The sequence below is a fragment of the Narcine bancroftii genome, chromosome 14 (assembly GCF_036971445.1).
Source record: "Narcine bancroftii isolate sNarBan1 chromosome 14, sNarBan1.hap1, whole genome shotgun sequence".
NCBI classification, from domain to species: domain Eukaryota; kingdom Metazoa; phylum Chordata; class Chondrichthyes; order Torpediniformes; family Narcinidae; genus Narcine; species Narcine bancroftii.
In genome coordinates this window covers 62,609,675-62,627,893 of record NC_091482.1, presented here as the reverse complement: position 1 = coordinate 62,627,893, position 18,219 = coordinate 62,609,675, and the positions used below count along the sequence as shown (strand labels likewise).

The 18,219-nt window shown below is 41.0% G+C and overlaps 1 protein-coding gene across 4 annotated transcripts in view; it reads left to right on the top strand.

Moving 5' to 3' along the window:
• spg11 (SPG11 vesicle trafficking associated, spatacsin) overlaps positions 1-18,219 on the top strand; it is a 127,965-nt gene that overhangs the window by 44,651 nt on the left and 65,095 nt on the right. For all 4 annotated transcript variants that reach the window (XR_011348460.1, XM_069910158.1, XM_069910160.1 and 1 more), the window contains exon 16: positions 1,848-2,051. Coding sequence is in view for 3 of the 4 variants with exons in the window: in XM_069910158.1 (XP_069766259.1) it covers positions 1,848-2,051 (204 nt within the window). In the remaining variant the exon portion in view is untranslated. The remainder of the gene's footprint in view (positions 1-1,847; positions 2,052-18,219) is intronic.

The window sequence follows — 18,219 nt, the reverse complement described above, 5'->3', positions numbered from 1 at the left end:
ACCCCAACCTATTATCTGAGAAATTACAATCAAAACTGAGCGTCAACTACGAATTTCAATATTAATAATTCAAAAAATTAAGAAAAAGAAAAGATTTTTAATTAAGTGTACTTGATTTAAATTAAAGTTGCCAAACTACACAAACTGCAGATTAACCACTAATTGCAATTATAATCTTGGGTTTGTGGTAGATGATGAAGGTTGAACAATTCCCCATTTGTCCTACAGATTAGCTCCACTCTGTCTTATGGTCTGTGTCGGGAGAATGGGGTTGAACAGGATAGTAAATCGGCCATGATGGAATGGGGGCGTAAACTCAGTGGGCCTACTAGCCTAATTCTGCTCCTGTGTCTTGGGGTCTCTATTTGGAAACTAGTTGGAGATGAAAGGCAGCATTGCATTTTGGAAGTTTGAAAGTTGCCAGTGAATCCAGTGGTTTGGATCAGCCCTGAATATCCCTGAACAACAGAATGGACTGGTCATGAATTTCTAAGGATCACCATATTGGAGAAGGATTTTCCATAATCTCACTTTTTTAATGGAATCAAAACCTTTTGTCAGGTTGAGGTGCTGAGTAAAAAAGCTGATTAGAAACCTATCGATGTCTCATAATTTTACGTTCCTCTACCAGTCGCCCATTAGCTTCCGACATTTCATAGAAACCACTCCATGTCTGTTCAGCTTATCTTTATAACGTAATAGTCTATAATCCAGGCAACATCTTGGTGAATCTCTTCTGCACCCTCTCCAAAGCTTCCATATCCTTTCTGATATGCGGTGACAGGAACTGCACATGATGCTCCAAATGTGGCCCTAATTTTATACAGCTACAATAGCCTAGCAACCCTCTTGTTCTTAACGTATAAAATCTCTTTTAATTCTCGTTAATCATTCCCACCAAAGTCGATTCAAGGTCCCCCTTTACCACTCCTGATTTACTGTTTGTTCATTCCTTCCATATCGCTGAAGGTGCCGGCCTGAAGGTCTCAGCTTCCCAATTCTTACATATGCTTGCTTGTCTATTTCACTAAATTTGCAACACTTCTCGTTATGCAAAGTTTGAACCTTTCCTTTCTTGTCTTTGCATGAATGTGTTGGTCCTGAAGATTGACCAGCTGGCCTTTAAACAACTCACACTTTGCGTGGACAAGTAATGGAGCCACGATATTATTAATGAGCGGGGCTCAGGGAACTACTCATGCCCCCATCAGAATCAGAATTTATTGTCATGAACATGTTATTAAATTTCTTGCTTTATGGCAGCATTTCAGGTGCTATAAATTACATATTTAAAAAAAAAAATCAATTAGTGCAAAAGAATAGAAAGTGAGTTGGTTAGTGTCTGTTTATTTATAAATCTGATGGCAGAGGGGAAGAAGCTGTCCTTGTGCCATCAGGTGTTCAACTACAGGCCTCCTTCCCGATGGTAGCAGTGTGAAGAGGGCAAGGCCTGGGTGGTGAGGGTCCTTGAGAATAGAGTCCTCTTTTTTAAGCTTCTTGTAGATGTCCTTGATGGAGTGAAGACTGATGCCCATGATGGCGCTGGGTGAATTCACAACTCTCTGTCGTCTTTTTCTGTCCTGTGCATTGGCACCTCTGTACCAGACAGTGATGCAATCAATCAGAATGCTCTCCACGGTAAACCTGTAGAAATTTGCAAGAATCTTTGGTAACTTGCCAGATCTCAAGCTCCTCATGAAGTATAGCTGCTGGCAGGCCTTCTTTGTGATTGGGTTGACGTGATTGGGTTGACATGATCGGATAAATGTCATATGTAACTGTGGTGAATGATGAATTTTTTGACATCTTGGCAATTTACTGTTAATTTTGTTTTTTTTTTAAAACAGAAAAAAGCTATTCATCCCATCAGAGCTTGCAGATTTTGGACACCTCTTAGCCAGGCTTGGTTGCACAGGGGGAGTGATGCAAGACCCGCACCTCATTCCACTGTATCAGTCCAGTGAAGGACTTGATTTCCACAGCTGCTTCATCCTCTATTGCCTCAAACATGACCTCCGCTATCTGCTGTATGCTTACTTGGATCATTATGGGTAAGTTCAGCTTTCAAGATCAAAGTTCGTGTGATGATCTTGGAAATCATTCTGTTTGCTTAAAGAGGTCCAAATTCTCCAAAGAATTGTACTATGAAGGAAGCTCAGCAAACAATTTGTATTCCGTCAAGTTATCCAAACCATGCTGCGCTTAATGAGCTCGATGTGTAAACAACGTAAACTTGAAATAGTTTGCAAGAAGTTTGCTAGAACTATAAAACATTGGAAATGCTCCCTGTTTTGTCACTCAGCTTGTGTGTAATGGAGAAACTTGGTTACTGCTTCAGCATGCTATTTTTTTTAAAAACTGGCCCATTCAGATCTGGAGCATTAATAGTTTCTCGTAACGTGAATAGTCTGCTGTTCCCTGCCAGGGCGGGATTCCAGAACCCATCTGAAGTAGGGATAAAGTTAGCCAACATTTCCATTCACTGCACTGTCCAGCAGTTATAGAGTTTATCATTCAATCTTCTTGTGGGTTACAGTCCTGTTCCTGAGCCGGGTGGCTGTGGGCTGAAGATCTCAAAGTTTTAACATTTTGATGCCCTCCATACCCCATTCATTGGCCTTTATTGCCTGCAAGGCTTTCAGGTTTCTTTGAGGTTATGAAAAGTGCCATATAACTGAATGTGTGCACTTCTTTTATTACGATTGTTATTTCTGGAAACTGCTCATAGAAATAAAGCTCTCAAAATTACTTTATGAAGTAATTTGAAATGATTTGTTGCAAACATTGAGAAGCTACAGGGACCCAGTAAGTCGAGCAGCGCCAATGGAAAGAAATAATCAACCTTTATGACTGGGAGTCTTTGTTGCGAGTGAGGTGGGAAAAGGGAGAGAGAAAACCTAAAAAGTGGGGGAGGAAGTGGTGGTGAAGAGGCAAGAGGATTCTGGACCAATGAAGGTGGGAGAGGTGGAGTGGGGTTAGGAAGGGGAGGAGACTGTGGCAGGAGGGAAATTAAATAAAAAGCAAGTGGTAGAATGGGCTGGGTTAGGGGCCACCCAGGTGGAATATGATCTAGTTATATTGGGATTTGTCACCTCTTTGGCGATGAATTCAAGGGCAGGCAAGTCTGTGTGGGAATGGGAAAGGAATTAAAATAGCCAGCTTGTTTTATAAATTTCTATAAATTATTTTGAGCTTGATCGCTAATCATCCAGTTAATCTCTAGTTCAGCTTTCGGTGTTGAGTGAAGCTGGTCAGACTTGACTTTTTATGCTGTCAGTGGTTGGAAAGATTGAGTTGTGTGGCATGAAATTCCACCTTCAAGGCCAAATGTCTTCAGGAAAAAGAGAACATTAAATTGGAAAAAAGAATCAAAGCTTAATGATCTAGATCAGCCATTCTCAACCTTTTTTGGCGATGGATCCCAAAGTTTATGGGCCCCTTCCCTGTGCTGCGGTCGAGTTTAGTTAGCTTCTCCCATACTTGTCTCCTACTGAGTATATAAAAAAAACATGAAAAATATTGAAGCATTTCAGTTTGTGACCCCCTCTCCCCCAAATCTGCAGTGGCTCCCAGAGGTGGGGGATGGAGGCAGTATGGCTGGCATCGAGAATGGCTGCTTTAGAAGGCAGCTCTAACTAGAGGATGTCTCTTATGGTTAGCTTGTCTGGGAAACCAGAAAACCTGCAAAAGCTGTCATATGGTAAGCACACAAAACTTAGCAGGTTCCTCAGCGTCCGGAGATGTAGAACCAGTGTTTTATCTTTGGTCTAGAAATGAATGACCCTGAGATTTATTTAAGTGTGAACATAATTAGTTGGTTTAACTGTTTCTAGGGAGAAGCAGCTCTCATAATGATTGAAGTTCTGAGTAACGGGCATTTTATTTTGTCAATCACAAAAGTACTGACAAAGATCTTTTTAAAATCTCTGATTAATTGTCCTCTCGTTCTGGTGCTTGGTAGACATCTATGGAAGTATATTCCATTTGAACATAAATTTTATGTAAGATGCCTTGGTTGTCAATTGTTTTAACCCAATTCACTGAAGACAGCAGGGCACGTGGTGCTAATAGCTGAGCTGTTGATCATTCGTCACCATCTCGTCCAATTTGTAACAAAAATGGCAGCTGGCGCAGACCTGTGGAGAGAGGAGACACAACACTTCTGCACAGGGTTCTACCACCCAGTCCAACTACTGCCGGCTCGGTACAGGCTTTAAACGGCCTGTTAAAGGACCTGATGGTATTTTATTTTAAAATCATGCAATCGCAGGGTCTGGGCCCAAAGAACACACAGGCAGCGGGCTGTTGGTAACTTGAGGCGAGGAACCCCTTGCAGGTGACTTGTGGACGAAGGACTCGCACTAGGCTGTGGACTGCTGGAGGCTCGCCCGAGACTGTCTGAAAGCATTCCAGGTATCAAGAACTGGGATGCAAGAGGGTGCTGGAGGCTTCCTGATGGTGTCAGATCTGAGGCCCAGGTTGCTGATGGTTTGGACTGATGTCTGTGTGGCTGCAGAGGCTGCTGGAGGCGAATCAGTGGAGACTCATCTGAAAGGCCTCTGACTGTCAGGGGCCAGACAATTTCTGCTGATGGTCAGTCTAAAGGAAATTTCATGTAATATTACATCGGTTTTATTACATGAAAGTAAAAGAATCTGCTTAGCTTCTGAGGGCAGTTAAGAGTTAACTACACTGCAGAGCTAAGTAGAACCTGAGTGATTAAAAATGGCAGATTGCCTTTTGTCCAGGTTGTTAGTAAACCAGATGGGTTTTCACAGCAATCTAGAAATGCCACGGTCATAATGAATGATGTGCTTTTTTTTCCTTCCAGTTTTAATTAACAGTATTTAAATTCCCCACCGGATTTAGTGGGATTTGAATCTGTGTCTCTCAATCATCAGTTTGCAGCTTCCACATTTGTAGCCATGCATGAAAGCCATGATGGGACTTCACGCCTGACATCTAAAGAAATGTTTAATACTGTGGGTTTAATGAGGGAGAAGCATGAATAATGAAGAAGAATTGGATCTATCAATTTGAGTCATACTGTTTTACATTTTGTAAGTCTATTGTTACGAGGATGCTCTTCCCAGTTGGGACATGTTCATTTTTTTCTGGTATATCGTTAAAATATCTTTCCTACGTGTATCTCATTCTCCATGTTTCTCGCTGGTTGTTGTTTTGGCTTGCTGTTGACCCCTTAGGCACCCAGTATAGATTCTTTGGAAACAAACCAAATGGCAGATGCTGGAAATAATATAAAAACCGAAAATGCAGGAGAAGTTCAGCAAGTCGGTGGAAAGAGCATCGGTGGAAAGAGAAATGGGTAATGTTTCAGGACTCCCAGGCACCCGAGAAAGAGAGAAATTTTATTCTGGGAGGCAGGGAAGGTGATGGAGGGCAATGGGTACAACAGAGGAGATTTCTCATTCATTCACCAGACAACCCCCTGTCCAACTGGAGAAGTTCAAAGGGCATCTGTTTGACTATCATTGTTGGGAGCTGTGTTAAATCCTACATTTAAGCAAAACCTTTTGAAGTTTTTCCTCATGTCTTACGGTTGCCCAATTGCTTGTGAGTTTGGACAAAAATGTGAGATTTTACTTGATGCATCCTGACCAAAGGATCATCTTGTTTCAATGTTCTTCAGAGTTGATCCTTGGCTGCCAGATAATACTTAACCCATCTGGGAATCCTGCAAATGGCTTCCGTAAGAGCTTTATTCTGTGAGTGTTTTCGATATAATGTATCAATGGGCTACCAATTTTCTATGTAACTAAAGCGTCCCCTCCTTATTGGACTAGCATTATGGAGGTTTTAGTCAATCTGTAGGATGTGAAATGTGTATGTGCCAGTTCTTCTCATTAATTTACACTCCACTGGACCCCTGTCCACAAGCTCCAATTTCCAGAAGACATCTGGACAAGTTGAGAAGAGGAAAGTTTAGGGGAGATGCCAAGGGTAAGTTTTTTTTTAATAGAGAGTAGTGGTGCTTAGAATGCATTGCCAGGGTTGGTGGTGGAGGCTGGTACAATAGTGACATTTAAAAGACTCTTGGGCACATCGATACAAGAGATTATAGGTGTGAGGTAGGGGAGGTTTAGTTTGTTGAGTAGGTTTCTATCGTGGGCTGAAGGGCCTGTACTATGTTATAAGCTGGCTGCCCATAATTAAATTGCCAAATCATGCTCCTCTCCAGACTCGGGCCATATATATCTGAGTCTACTGTGCAAATCAGGGACCAGATTTGTCCCATATGCATTCTGTAAACTGTCTTAGTTTGCTACCAAAGATTCTTCCTTGGATGCATACCTTGTTCCTATATACCGTATATGCCGTTGTAAAGGACGACCCTGGAATTTCCATCTAAAATGTTAGTTTTGAGCAATTCCCTTTGTATAAGTCAGCCGCCAAATCTGACCAGTGGATGCTTTTAAAACCCAAATCACAATATTTTAATAACAAATTGTCATCTAAATTTTATTTGGATACTTTAAAATAAGCCATTGTTGGGTCCTGTAACAGGCCGTTTAAAGCCTTTTACGGACCTGACAGCAGTCGGACCAGGCAGATGGACCCCGCGGAAGAACGCCGAGACTTCACAAATAACGAATGGGGCATGCGCGAGATTGCATTGGAGCCAGCGAGAAGATGGCAGTGGTTTGCGACTTCATCATCAAGATAGAAACTTTATACAATTTGTATCGGACAACTCTGATTTTGTGATATTTTTAAGTCCTATACAGCAGAATGTACAGTATACTAGTGAAGGTCAGATTTTTATCCAAAAAGCTGCAGGAGAAAGAGCTGGATGATAAATAGCACTGGAATTACTGGTTCATGCTTGTTTTACTTTTAAGCGTAGATTTGAACTTCATTTGATTTTCTCACCTTGTGAAGTATACGTGCCAGCAATTTTGGTGAAATATTTAATTGTTTGTTGTTATCTTCTTCTTTGGCTTGGCTTCGCAGTCGAAGATTTATGGAGGGGTAATGTCCACGTCAGCTGCAGGCTTGTTTGTGGCTGACAAGTCCGATGCGGGACAGGTAGACACGGTTGCAAGGGAAAATTGGTGGGTTGGGGTTGGGTGTTGGGTTTTTCCTCCTTTGTCTTTTGTCAGTGAGGCGGGCTCTGCGGTCTTCTTCAAAGGAGGTTGCTGCCTGTCGAACTGTGAGGTGCCAAGATGCACGCTTGGAGGCAATATCAGCCCACTGGCGGTGGTCAATGTGGCAGGCACCAAGAGATTTCTTTAGGCAGTCCTTGTACCTCTTCTTTGGTGCACCTCTGTCTCGGTAGCCAGTGGAGAGCTCGCCATATAAAACGATCTTGGGAAGGCGATGGTCCTCCATTCTGGAGATGTGACCTACCCAGCGCAGTTGGATCTTCAGCAGCGTGGATTCGATGCTGTCGGCCTCTGCCATCTCGAGTACTTCGATGTTGGTGATGAAATTGCTCCAATGAATGTTGAGGATAGAGCGGAGACAACGCTGGTGGAAGCGTTCTAGGAGCCGAAGGTGATGCTAGTAGAGGTCCCATGATTTGGAGCCGAACAAAAAAAGTGCAGAGAACGAAACAAAGGACTCTACATCACCTTTGTTGACCTCACCAAAGCCTTCGACACCGTGAGCAGGAAAGGGCTTTGGCAAATACTAGAGCGCATCGGATGCCCCCCAAAGTTCCTCAACATGATTATCCAACTGCACGAAAACCAACAAGGTCGGGTCAGATACAGCAATGAGCTCTCTGAACCCTTTTCCATTAACAATGGCGTGAAGCAAGGCTGTGTTCTCGCACCAACCCTCTTTTCAATCTTCTTCAGCATGATGCTGAAACAAGCCATGAAAGACCTCAACAATGAAGACGCTGTTTACATCCGGTACAGCACGGATGGCAGTCTCTTCAATCTGAGGCGCCTGCAAGCTCACACCAAGACACAAGAGCAACTTGTCCGTGAACTACTCTTTGCAGATGATGCCGCTTTAGTTGCCCATTCAGAGCCAGCTCTTCAGCGCTTGACGTCCTGTTTTGCGGAAACTGCCAAAATGTTTGGCCTGGAAGTCAGCCTGAAGAAAACTGAGGTCCTCCATCAGCCAGCTCCCCACCAAGACTACCAGCCCCCCCACATCTCCATCGGGCACACAGAACTCAAAACGGTCAACCAGTTTACCTATCTCGGCTGCACCATTTCATCGGATGCAAGGATTGACAACGAGATAGACAACAGACTCGCCAAGGCAAATAGCGCCTTTGGAAGACTACACAAAAGAGTCTGGAAAAACAACCAACTGAAAAAACCTCACAAAGATTAGCGTAAAGAGAGTCGTTGTTGTTATATGTACCAATGAACAGTGGGAAAATTTTGTTTTGTGTGCTATCAAAAGCAAAGTCCATCTGTACATAGTACAAAAGGTAGCTGAAGAATAAAAATGAAAATGCAGGGTGTAGTGCTGAAGAGAAAAGTACAATTAAACCATGCGAGGCATCGTATTTTACTCGTGTGTCTTGGGTAAACTTATACCTCTCATTTTGTTCATTTTAGATTGGTCACAGTGTTTTAGCTACCGAAAGAAAATAGACACACACACCGAGAGCAGTTCAGTTTATACAAATGTTTATTACTAATTCAAAAGCTGATTTCACACTACAATATGCAAGCCCTTCCCAACTATACTTATCAACGCTTGGACTGGTCCCAACTGCCGAAGCGAGGCAACAACTGCACACTTGTAGTAGGTTGTCAGGGCGCTGGTAGCAGCTTCTCCACCTCCCCCGACCGGGACGTTGCTCGGACTCTGGCTGTTCTTCCTTCTTGACAAGGGGTGTTCCCACCCCTCGGAGAGTCTAAACTTCAGCAGCAGGACCACAGACTTTTATACCCCAAAAACAATTAATCATGCACCCACTCCCTCTAACATTTGTCAGTCAAAATCAAAGCTGAGCATACTATTCTACAATTTAGAAGATTAATTATTATGGAGCAGGATGCTATGATATCCTGGTTTATCTCGTAGATACAAGGACTCATTAAAACTTCTTGAGCAAGACAGGTTGTGACCAATACGTCAATTTCAGAGTGTCGTATTTGACAACTGCTTTCCCTGGGCCTCACGGTGGAATTCCATTTCAAAGTGTATCTTCAGATAAGTCCCCATGGCTGAGTTTAATTACATCTGCTAGTTCTGAAAGTAAGGTGACCTGCGTGTGGACCCAGTGTCGTCAGTTCCACATAAGCAAAAAGCATCTGAGTACATGGTTTTAATCCTCCATTACATCGTGAGGGGTACATTCAAGAGACTGATAACAGCAATGTATTGCTGTGTGCAATCTATACAGAAAGGCAGAAGGGGTTTCCTCGGGACCTTGGGGAACCTCAAAGGCTTTCTTAAAATTCTGTCCCTTTGGAACAGATTCCTTGATTCCTCTTATTAAATTAACCCTATATTCTTCCATTAGTGTGCGACCATCACTAGTATTCTTGTCCCAATTTGGTTCCATGAATTGGATGGTGAGGTTTTTGGGGCTCGTGTACCTTCTGCCCCTGGACGAGATGCTTTCAAATCAAGCCAATTGTCATCTGGATGCACAAGATTCAGTGTTCTCCAGTCCTCAGTGCAAAATATACAGACACATAGCTAGATATAGCACACAAACAGACAAATAATACATATATGCAGGACAAATATTCATATACTGTATCAAATAAATGAATAGATATTTTTCAGAAATATAAGGGTCTTGAGGCCATTTTATACTGCCATGGAAGACAGTAATTAAACGCCTTTTTATCGCTTCACTCTATCTGTGTGAACGCGACGAAACTGGGATGGAGGGGGGGGATCATTTTCATCCTGGTACTTACCAGCCAAGGTAGGTAGCATCAGCTCCTGTGTAATGCTGAAGGTCCTTCCTCCTTTTGTACTAGGATGCTGGGTCCCTGTGTAAAAGGTCAAACTGAACCAGGTTTTCTTCTTTCAGTGTGAACGCTCCAATCCAATCTGGCTTTAAACACGGGCCGTTGATATCCAGTTTAGTGGGATCTCTGTGTAAAAGGGACATTGGAGTGTTTTTTAATGAGCATTTCAGTCAGTCAATCAGTCAGGATTCTTGCTTCCCACCTCAATCTAGAGGTGCTGGTTCTGATACTCCTATATCTTTTTCCTGACGGAACCAGCTGAAAGGAGCTGTGCGTGAGGTGGAAGGGGTCCTCAATGATTTTGCGTGCCATCTTCAGACAAAAATTCCAGTAGATAGAGGCAGCTCAAGGTGAAAATAAAGCTGATGGAGGAGAGGTTGTTTTGTATGATGGCCTAAGTTATGTTCCCAGCCCTCTGCAGTTTCTTGCTGGTTATCCAAGCTGATTATTGAAGTTATGTTGACTTTGCTCTGTGGTAAGGAAAAGTTGTGGAAACTGCTCAGATTGTAACAAATTTTCCCAGTATATTTGTTTTCTTTTTTTAAATTTAAAAAAAATTTTTCATACTATGAACCATACTGACCAAAATACACACAAACATTTCCCTCTTGAATATACACAGTGTCATTTTCTCCCCTTCCCCACCCACTCAACGTTCAACATATATTATACATTAAACCCATTAAACAATGTCATCACACAATGAAAATAAACAAGAAATTTGTGTCATCTACTTTTACACACTGGGTCAGTTCATTTCGTCTTCTTCTCCTTCTGTCATTTTAGGTGGTGGAGGTCCATGGTAGGACCTCTCTGTTGTGTTCCATGTACGGTTCCCAAATTTGTTCGAATACTGTGATGTTATTTCTTAAATTGTATATTTTTTCCAATGGAATACATTTATTCATTTCTATGTACCATTGCTGTATTCTCAGGTTCTCTTCTGATTTCCAGGTTGACATAAACATTTTTTTGCTACAGCTAAGGCTATCATAATAAATCTTTTTTGTGCTTCATCAAAATTGAGTCCAAGTTCTTTACTTTTTATATTACTTAGAAGAAAGATCTCTGGATTTTTTGGTTTGTTGCTTTTTGTGATTTTATTTAATACCTGATTTAGATCTTTTCAAAACTTATCCACTTTCTCACATGTCCAAATTTCATGTATTGTTGTTCCCTTTTCCTTCTTACAGCGAAAACATCTATCTGATACTGTTGGGTCCCATTTATTTAACTTTTGGGGCGTGGTGTATAGTCTGTGTAACCAATTATATTGTATCATGCGTAACCTCGTGTTTATTGTATTTCTCATAGTTCTGGAGCATAGCTTTTCCCATGTTTCATTCTTTATCTTTATGTTTAGATCTTGTTCCCACTTTTGTTTGGGTTTACAGCTTGTTTCCTCATTCTCTTTCTCTTGCAGTTTGATGTGCATATTTGTTATAAATCTTTTAATTATCATTGTGTCTGTAATCACATATTCAAAATTGCTTCCTTCTGGTAACCTCAGCCTGCTTCCCAATTTGTTCTTCAAGTAGGTTTTCAGTTGGTGATATGCAAACATTGAACCGTGAGTTGTACCATATTTGTACTTCATTTGTTCAAAAGATAATAATTTATTTCCCGAAAAACAATTTTCTATTCTTCTGATCCCTTTTCTCTCCCATTCTCTAAAGGAAAGGTTATCTATTGTGAAAGGGATTAGTTGATTTTGCATCAATATTAATTTTGGTAGTTGATAATTGTTTTATTCTTTTCTATGTGAATTTTCTTCCAAATGTTGAGCAGATGGTGCAATACTGGTGAATTCCTATGTTTCACCAGCTTTTCATCCCACTTATAAAGTATATATTCAGGTACCTTCTCCCCTATTTTATCTAGCTCTAATCTGGTCCAATCTGGTTTTTCCCTTGTTTGATAAAAAATCAGATAGGTATCTTAATTGTGCTGCTCTATAATAATTCTTAAATTTTGTAGCTGTAAGCCCCCTTGTTTGTACCATTCTGTTAATTTATCTAGTGTTATCCTTGGTTTCCCCCCTTTCCATAAGAATTTCCTTGTTATTTTCTTTAGGTCATTGAAGAATTTCTCTGTTAAGTGAATTGGTAACGATTGAAATAGGTATTGTATCCTTGGGAAGATGTTTATTTTAATGCAATTTACCCTTCCTATCAGTGTTAGTATATTTGTTTTCTATGCAGTCTTGTTCTATTGATTGGAGTTCAGTATTAACTGCCCTGTATTCAGGTCGGTCCGGTCTGAAGTTTGAACATGTACCCTATGATAGCTTTCTGGACAAGTGAAACAAGTGAGCAGATTGAGCTGCAATGTGATGAGAGCTTTTTAACCTCAATCCTGGCAGCTGGTTATGACAAGTACATTGATCCATGTTAAATTTCTGTGAGTGAACAGAATGATGTTATAAATATTGGCAGCAGTTTGAAAGTAACCACATGTACTTACAGAAATCCAATTTGCTTCCGTGGAGCTACTTGCAGTAAAACATCACGCATTAAAAATCTGTTCACACAGCTCCAAACCTGAATTGGCTGTTTATCTGATCTTAATCCAGAACAGTCTTTTTCTGCATGTTTCTGCATATCTGAGGATCCTTCAGGAATGCCATCCCTTTTTCAATAAGATTTTCATTCTTTGTAACGTTTTATTGTTCTGGCATTAAACACTCCCAAAGTATAGATTTATTGTCCGAGTACATACATGACATCACATACAACCCAAGAAAAGATGCATATACAAAAGAGAAATTTAAACAAAGAATTGCAAACAAACTGGAAATATTCAATAATAAATAATGTGCTAAGTAACAGTGCTTAAGTGATTGAGATTGTTGTTTAGGATTCAGATGGTTGAGGGAGAACAGTTGTTCCTGAACCTGGTGGTGCGTGTACTGGGTGGGATGGATCCTTGATGATTGCTGCTGCTCTCTGACAGCAGCGTTGCTTGTAGATTTCCTCGATGGTGAGGAGGGTTTTGCCTGTGATGTACTGGGCTGTGTCCACAAACTTTTCAGGGTGCATGCGAGAAAGAGAGAGTGAGTGTGTGCGTACATATTTGCCTGTGATGGTTCAGATTACGATAATTGCATCCGGGAATTAATTGACTGGATACAAGTCATCCAGTGATTACCTCTCTGCCAGGAGTATACGTTTCTTGCACAGACTCTGTTCATTTCTTCACAGTCTTTCTGGTCCCCCAGAGCATTTCTATTCTGCCCTGTCATTATAGTGGCTTACATTGTCAGTTCTCCTCAGAAGCTGGAGGAGACCTTGTCTAGTTGTATGTGTTGTAACTGCTATGAGTATTTGCAGCTTATCAGAAGAGAATGTCATGCCGAACCAGGCACTGTTAATGTTAGTGTGTTACACGTAGGAATCTGACTGACAAAGCTGTTTGTGAATTCTCTGTTGAAGTAATTGCTTTGTGCAACTTTTGCTTTGTTATGGAGACCAGTCATGGTATTTTAATGCTTAAAAGGAAAAGGAGTGGGGCATTTTATGGGCCTTTTTTATCCTGAGAATGATCCCAGATTTTGGAACACAGATGGTCTGAAAGAAATTGCTGAAAAAGGATTTTTTACTTTTCACTTCAACCCTCAGTTCAAGAATTAATTGCTTTATATACAAAGTCCCTTTCAGCAATTTCTTCCTCTTAACCCACCCAGTCCTGTGAGGTGTTGACATCAGCACATCCCATCCTATCAGGGTCAATGTGAAATTAACAAACTATTTATCCAAGCTGATGAACTGTCTACCCCAAAATACTTTGTAGGAGTCCTTTCCCTCCTTCAGAATAAAACTACTATGCAGAATACCAGCTGACCTGACCCCCAAGTTACTCATGTTTCATGCTTCCCTTTTAAATGCCTTTTGAGGCAGCCAAGGAAGATAATCCCCACCCCTGTCTGGTTCCACAGCCTCCATCTCCTTAACTACTACCATTCTTACTTTTCTCTCTAACTTCTCCCCTCCATGGACCTTTCCTCTTCCTGTCTCTCTGCCTCCTTCACCTTCAGTCTAGAAACATAGAAAATAGGTGTAGGGAGGAGTCACGCGATGGAGTAGTGGCCGGACGGTGAACTCCAGCCCTCTCCAGAAAAGTCGGGAAAAACAAGAGAAAACACAAAGGCACAGAAATAAAAGTTACAGAAAAGTGAGTATAAAGGTGGAAAGAAGATGGCGACAAAAAAAGAAAAGTCGAAAGCAACGGTAAGAAGAGAGGAAGAGAAGACAAAGGAGGGAAAAGGTGAAGGCCTTACCTGTCCGAAGAGGCCCGCTGCGGAGAGAGAAACCCGCTCCCTCAGGTCGGTAAATAATGGACTACAAAAATGGCTCGCAGAGCCGAACAAAAGTGCGCAAACGCGCATGCGCGAAGTTTCGCGCATGCGCGATGCGAATGAAAAAAAACACACCGACGGGAGGGGGGACCAGCTGGGGAGTCGATCTCCACAGCCGGCAACGACAGCTGCAGAACACCTGCAGCAAGAAGAGACCACAGAAGACAATAGAAACAAGATAGAAGAGGAGGAAAGGGCAACAAAGAAACAACAGATGGTCAACTCAGAGGAAGAAGAAGAGGAAGAGTATGGTGAAATAGAAGAAGAAAAGAGAGGCAAGGTAAAGGATATACTTGCTCTTATTAGAGGATACATGGAATCATTTAAAGAATGGCAAACACAGGAATTTAAGGATTTAAGAAAAAGAATAAACAACACAGAGGAGAAAATAATTAAAATGGAGATGACCTTAACAGAAATGGGAAAAAAAATGGACAAGATGGAAGAGCGGGCAGTAGCAGCAGAAATGGAGGTAGAAGACTTAAAAAAGAAATTGGAGAAATCTAATAAAAAAACTAAAGAGACACAAGAACTACTAGCTCAAAAAATAGATACAATGGAAAACCATAACAGAAGAAATAACATAAAGATAGTGGGCCTTAAGGAAGATGAAGAAGGCAAGAATATGAGGGAGTTTATAAAAGAGTGGATCCCTAAGACCCTAGGATGTCCAGAACTACAGCATGAAATGGAAATAGAAAGGGCACATAGAGTATTGGCCTCTAAACCACAACCACAACAAAAACCAAGATCTATTGTAGTAAAATTCCTAAGATATACTACAAGAGAAAAGGTACTGGAGAAGACAATGGAAAAAGTAAGAGAGGGCAACAAACCACTGGAGTATAAAGGGCAAAAAATCTTCATTTATCCAGATATAAGTTTTGAACTCCTAAAGAAGAGAAAAGAGTTCAATACAGCAAAGGCGATTTTATGGAAGAAAGGGTATAAATTTATACTAAAGCATCCAGCGGTATTGAAAATATTTATTCCAGGACAGCAAAACAGACTATTCTCGGATCCAGAAGAAGCACGAAAATTTGCAGAACAATTACAAAAATAGACTGAGGGAGGAAGACGGGTAATGAGAGTTAAAATGATCACGACTGATATGTATGTGGGTAAAGACAAAAATAGACTGAGGGAAGAAGACGGGTAATGAGAGTAAAAATGATCACGATTGATATGTATGCAGGTAAAGAGGTATAAGAGTGAATAGAGACAATGAGCATACATGAATGTATCTGTACTTAGAGGAAAATATAGATAGTATAGACAAGAATTAATAAGGGAAGGTAATGGAATAGAGAGAATAAGGAGGGAATTAAAAGAGGGACCTTTGTGACATATGAAAAGTGAAATCTTTTCTGGGGGAGGCGGGGTGGGGGGAAATAGCGGTCACTGCACAATCAGTTGACGCTTGCGAGTGGATTCGCAAATCCAAATGGAGAGGGGAGATGTGGTTGTCCGACAAGGGATAAAGGACAACTCAGGAGGTGAAGGGGAGATTGGGGATAAATAAGATAGAAATAGGAGAATAAGGAAAATGTTAGATGTTGTAGGAATGTTGTCTTATGAAGAGTTGAAAATAAGAAAACAGAAATGGAAAAGGAGGAAAGGTAATGATGGAAAAACGGAAAGAGAAGATAAACAAAATATAAAAGGGCTACGCTGAACTATATGTCTTTAAATATTAATGGAATACATAACCAAATTAAAAGGAAGAAACTACCAAATTTAAATGAATAAATGTATTCCATTAGAAAAAAAAATAACATATTGGTTAAGAAATAATATTGAAATATTCGAACAAGTATAGGAGCCTTACATTAAATACAATAGCGAAAACCTACCGGGGACAAACATTACCTAAGTTGATAGAAGGAGAAGGAAAGAAAAGAATGGACTCAGTAGAATTTCTGGTGTAATTTTGTTGAATGACAACATTGTCTGACTGGATTAATGCAACCTAGATTGTATACCTAAAATGGATGAGAGGGGGGGGTGGGGGGGTGGTTTGGGAGGAAAGGGGGGGGGGAGAAAAAGTCACTGTATATGTGTGAAAAGAAATAGTGTATATCATGGCTAATGTGATTTATGGTGTGAAAAATAAAAAAAAATTAAAAAAAAAAAAAAAAAAGAAAATAGGTGTAGGAGGAGGCCATTTGGCCCTTCAAGCCTACATCGCCATTCATTTTGATCATGGCTGATCATCCACTCAGTACCCTGTCCCAGCTCTCTCTCCATACCCCCTGATCCCCCTAGTCACAAGTACTAAATCTAACTCTCTCTTAAATATAGCTATGGAACCAGCCTCAATCACTTCCTGTGGCAGAGAATTCCATAAATACACCACCCTCTGAGTGAAAAAATTCTTCCTCATCTCAGTCCTAAAGGACTTCCCTTTTATCCTTAAACTGTGACCCCTGGTTCTAGACTTGCTCAACATTGGGAACAATCTTCCTGTCAAATCCCTTAAGAATTTTGAACGTTTCTATTAAATCTCCTCTTAATCGGCTAAACTCCAGCGAGTACAAGCCCAGTCGTTCTAGCCTTTCTTCATATGTAAGTCCCGCCATCCCTGGTATCAATCTGGTCAACCTTTTCTGCACTCTCTCTATGGCAATGATGTCCTTCCTCAGATAAGGAGACCAAAACTGAACACAATACTCCAGGTGAGGTCTCACCAAGGCCCTATACAACTGCATCAATACCTCTCTGCTCCTGTACTTGAATCCTCTTGACATGAACGCCAACATACCATTCGCCTTTTTTACTGCTTGCTGCACCTGCCTGCCCACTTTTAATGACTGATGCACAGCGACACCCAGGTCTCTTTGCATCTCCCCTTTTCCTAATTGGATACCATTAAGATAGTACTCAGCCCTCCCATTCTTTCCTCCAAAGTGGATAACCTCACACTTATCCACATTATATTGCATCTGCCATGCATTTGCCCACTCACCCAACCTGTCCAAGTTACCCTGCACACTCTTAACAGCCTCTACACAGTTTACAATCCCACCCAGCTTCGTGTCGTCTGCAAACTTGGAAACGCTGTTTTCTTTTTCCTCATCTAAATCATTAATATATATCGTAAATAACTGGGGTCCCAGCACTGAGCCTTGTGGTACCCCACTAGTAACTGACTGCATTCCGAAAAGTACCCATTTATTCCTACTATTTGCTTCCTATCTGTCAACCAATTCTCTATCCACCTCAATACCATATCCCCTATACCGTGTGCCTTAAATTTGTATAGTAATCTCCTGTGTGGGACCTTATCAAAAGCCTTCTGAAAATTCAGGTAAACCACACCTACTGGTTCTCCCCTATCCACTCTACTAGTTACATCCTCAAAAAATTCATTAAGATTAGTCAGACACGATTTTCCCTTCATAAAACCACGCTGGCTCTGATCAATGAATTCACCACTTTCCAGATGTGCCGCAATCACATCTTTAATAACTGACTCTAACATTTTCCCCACTATAGATGTCAAATACCACATCTAATACCCTATCTCATTTTAGCCTCTCCTTCACTTCTTCACCATCTTGAGGTAGTAGATATCTTCCTTTCCCACCTTAGTCTTGATACAGCATCCCAATCAGAAACGTTGACTGACCATGTCTAACCTCATGGGTGCTGCCTGATCTGTTGAGTTCCTCCAGGGGCTCATTGTTTGCTCAAGGGAGGGATGTTTTTTTTAAAAAAAAAGAGACCATTGGTGACAAAGAATAAAGGTGGATTACTTGGACCTTGCATTTAGTCTGGCCAGTAACCTGAATCATTTGCCTTTTGCAATCATTGCTCAAAATTTTCATTGCTGCTGGAGACTGCATGGAGATCAATCTCTGTGGTACGTCTTGGTGATGTGTACTAATTGTAAATCTCAAAATGTTCTATTTATCTTCAAAACTGTAATAGATAGTGACAGTTTGAAAAGTT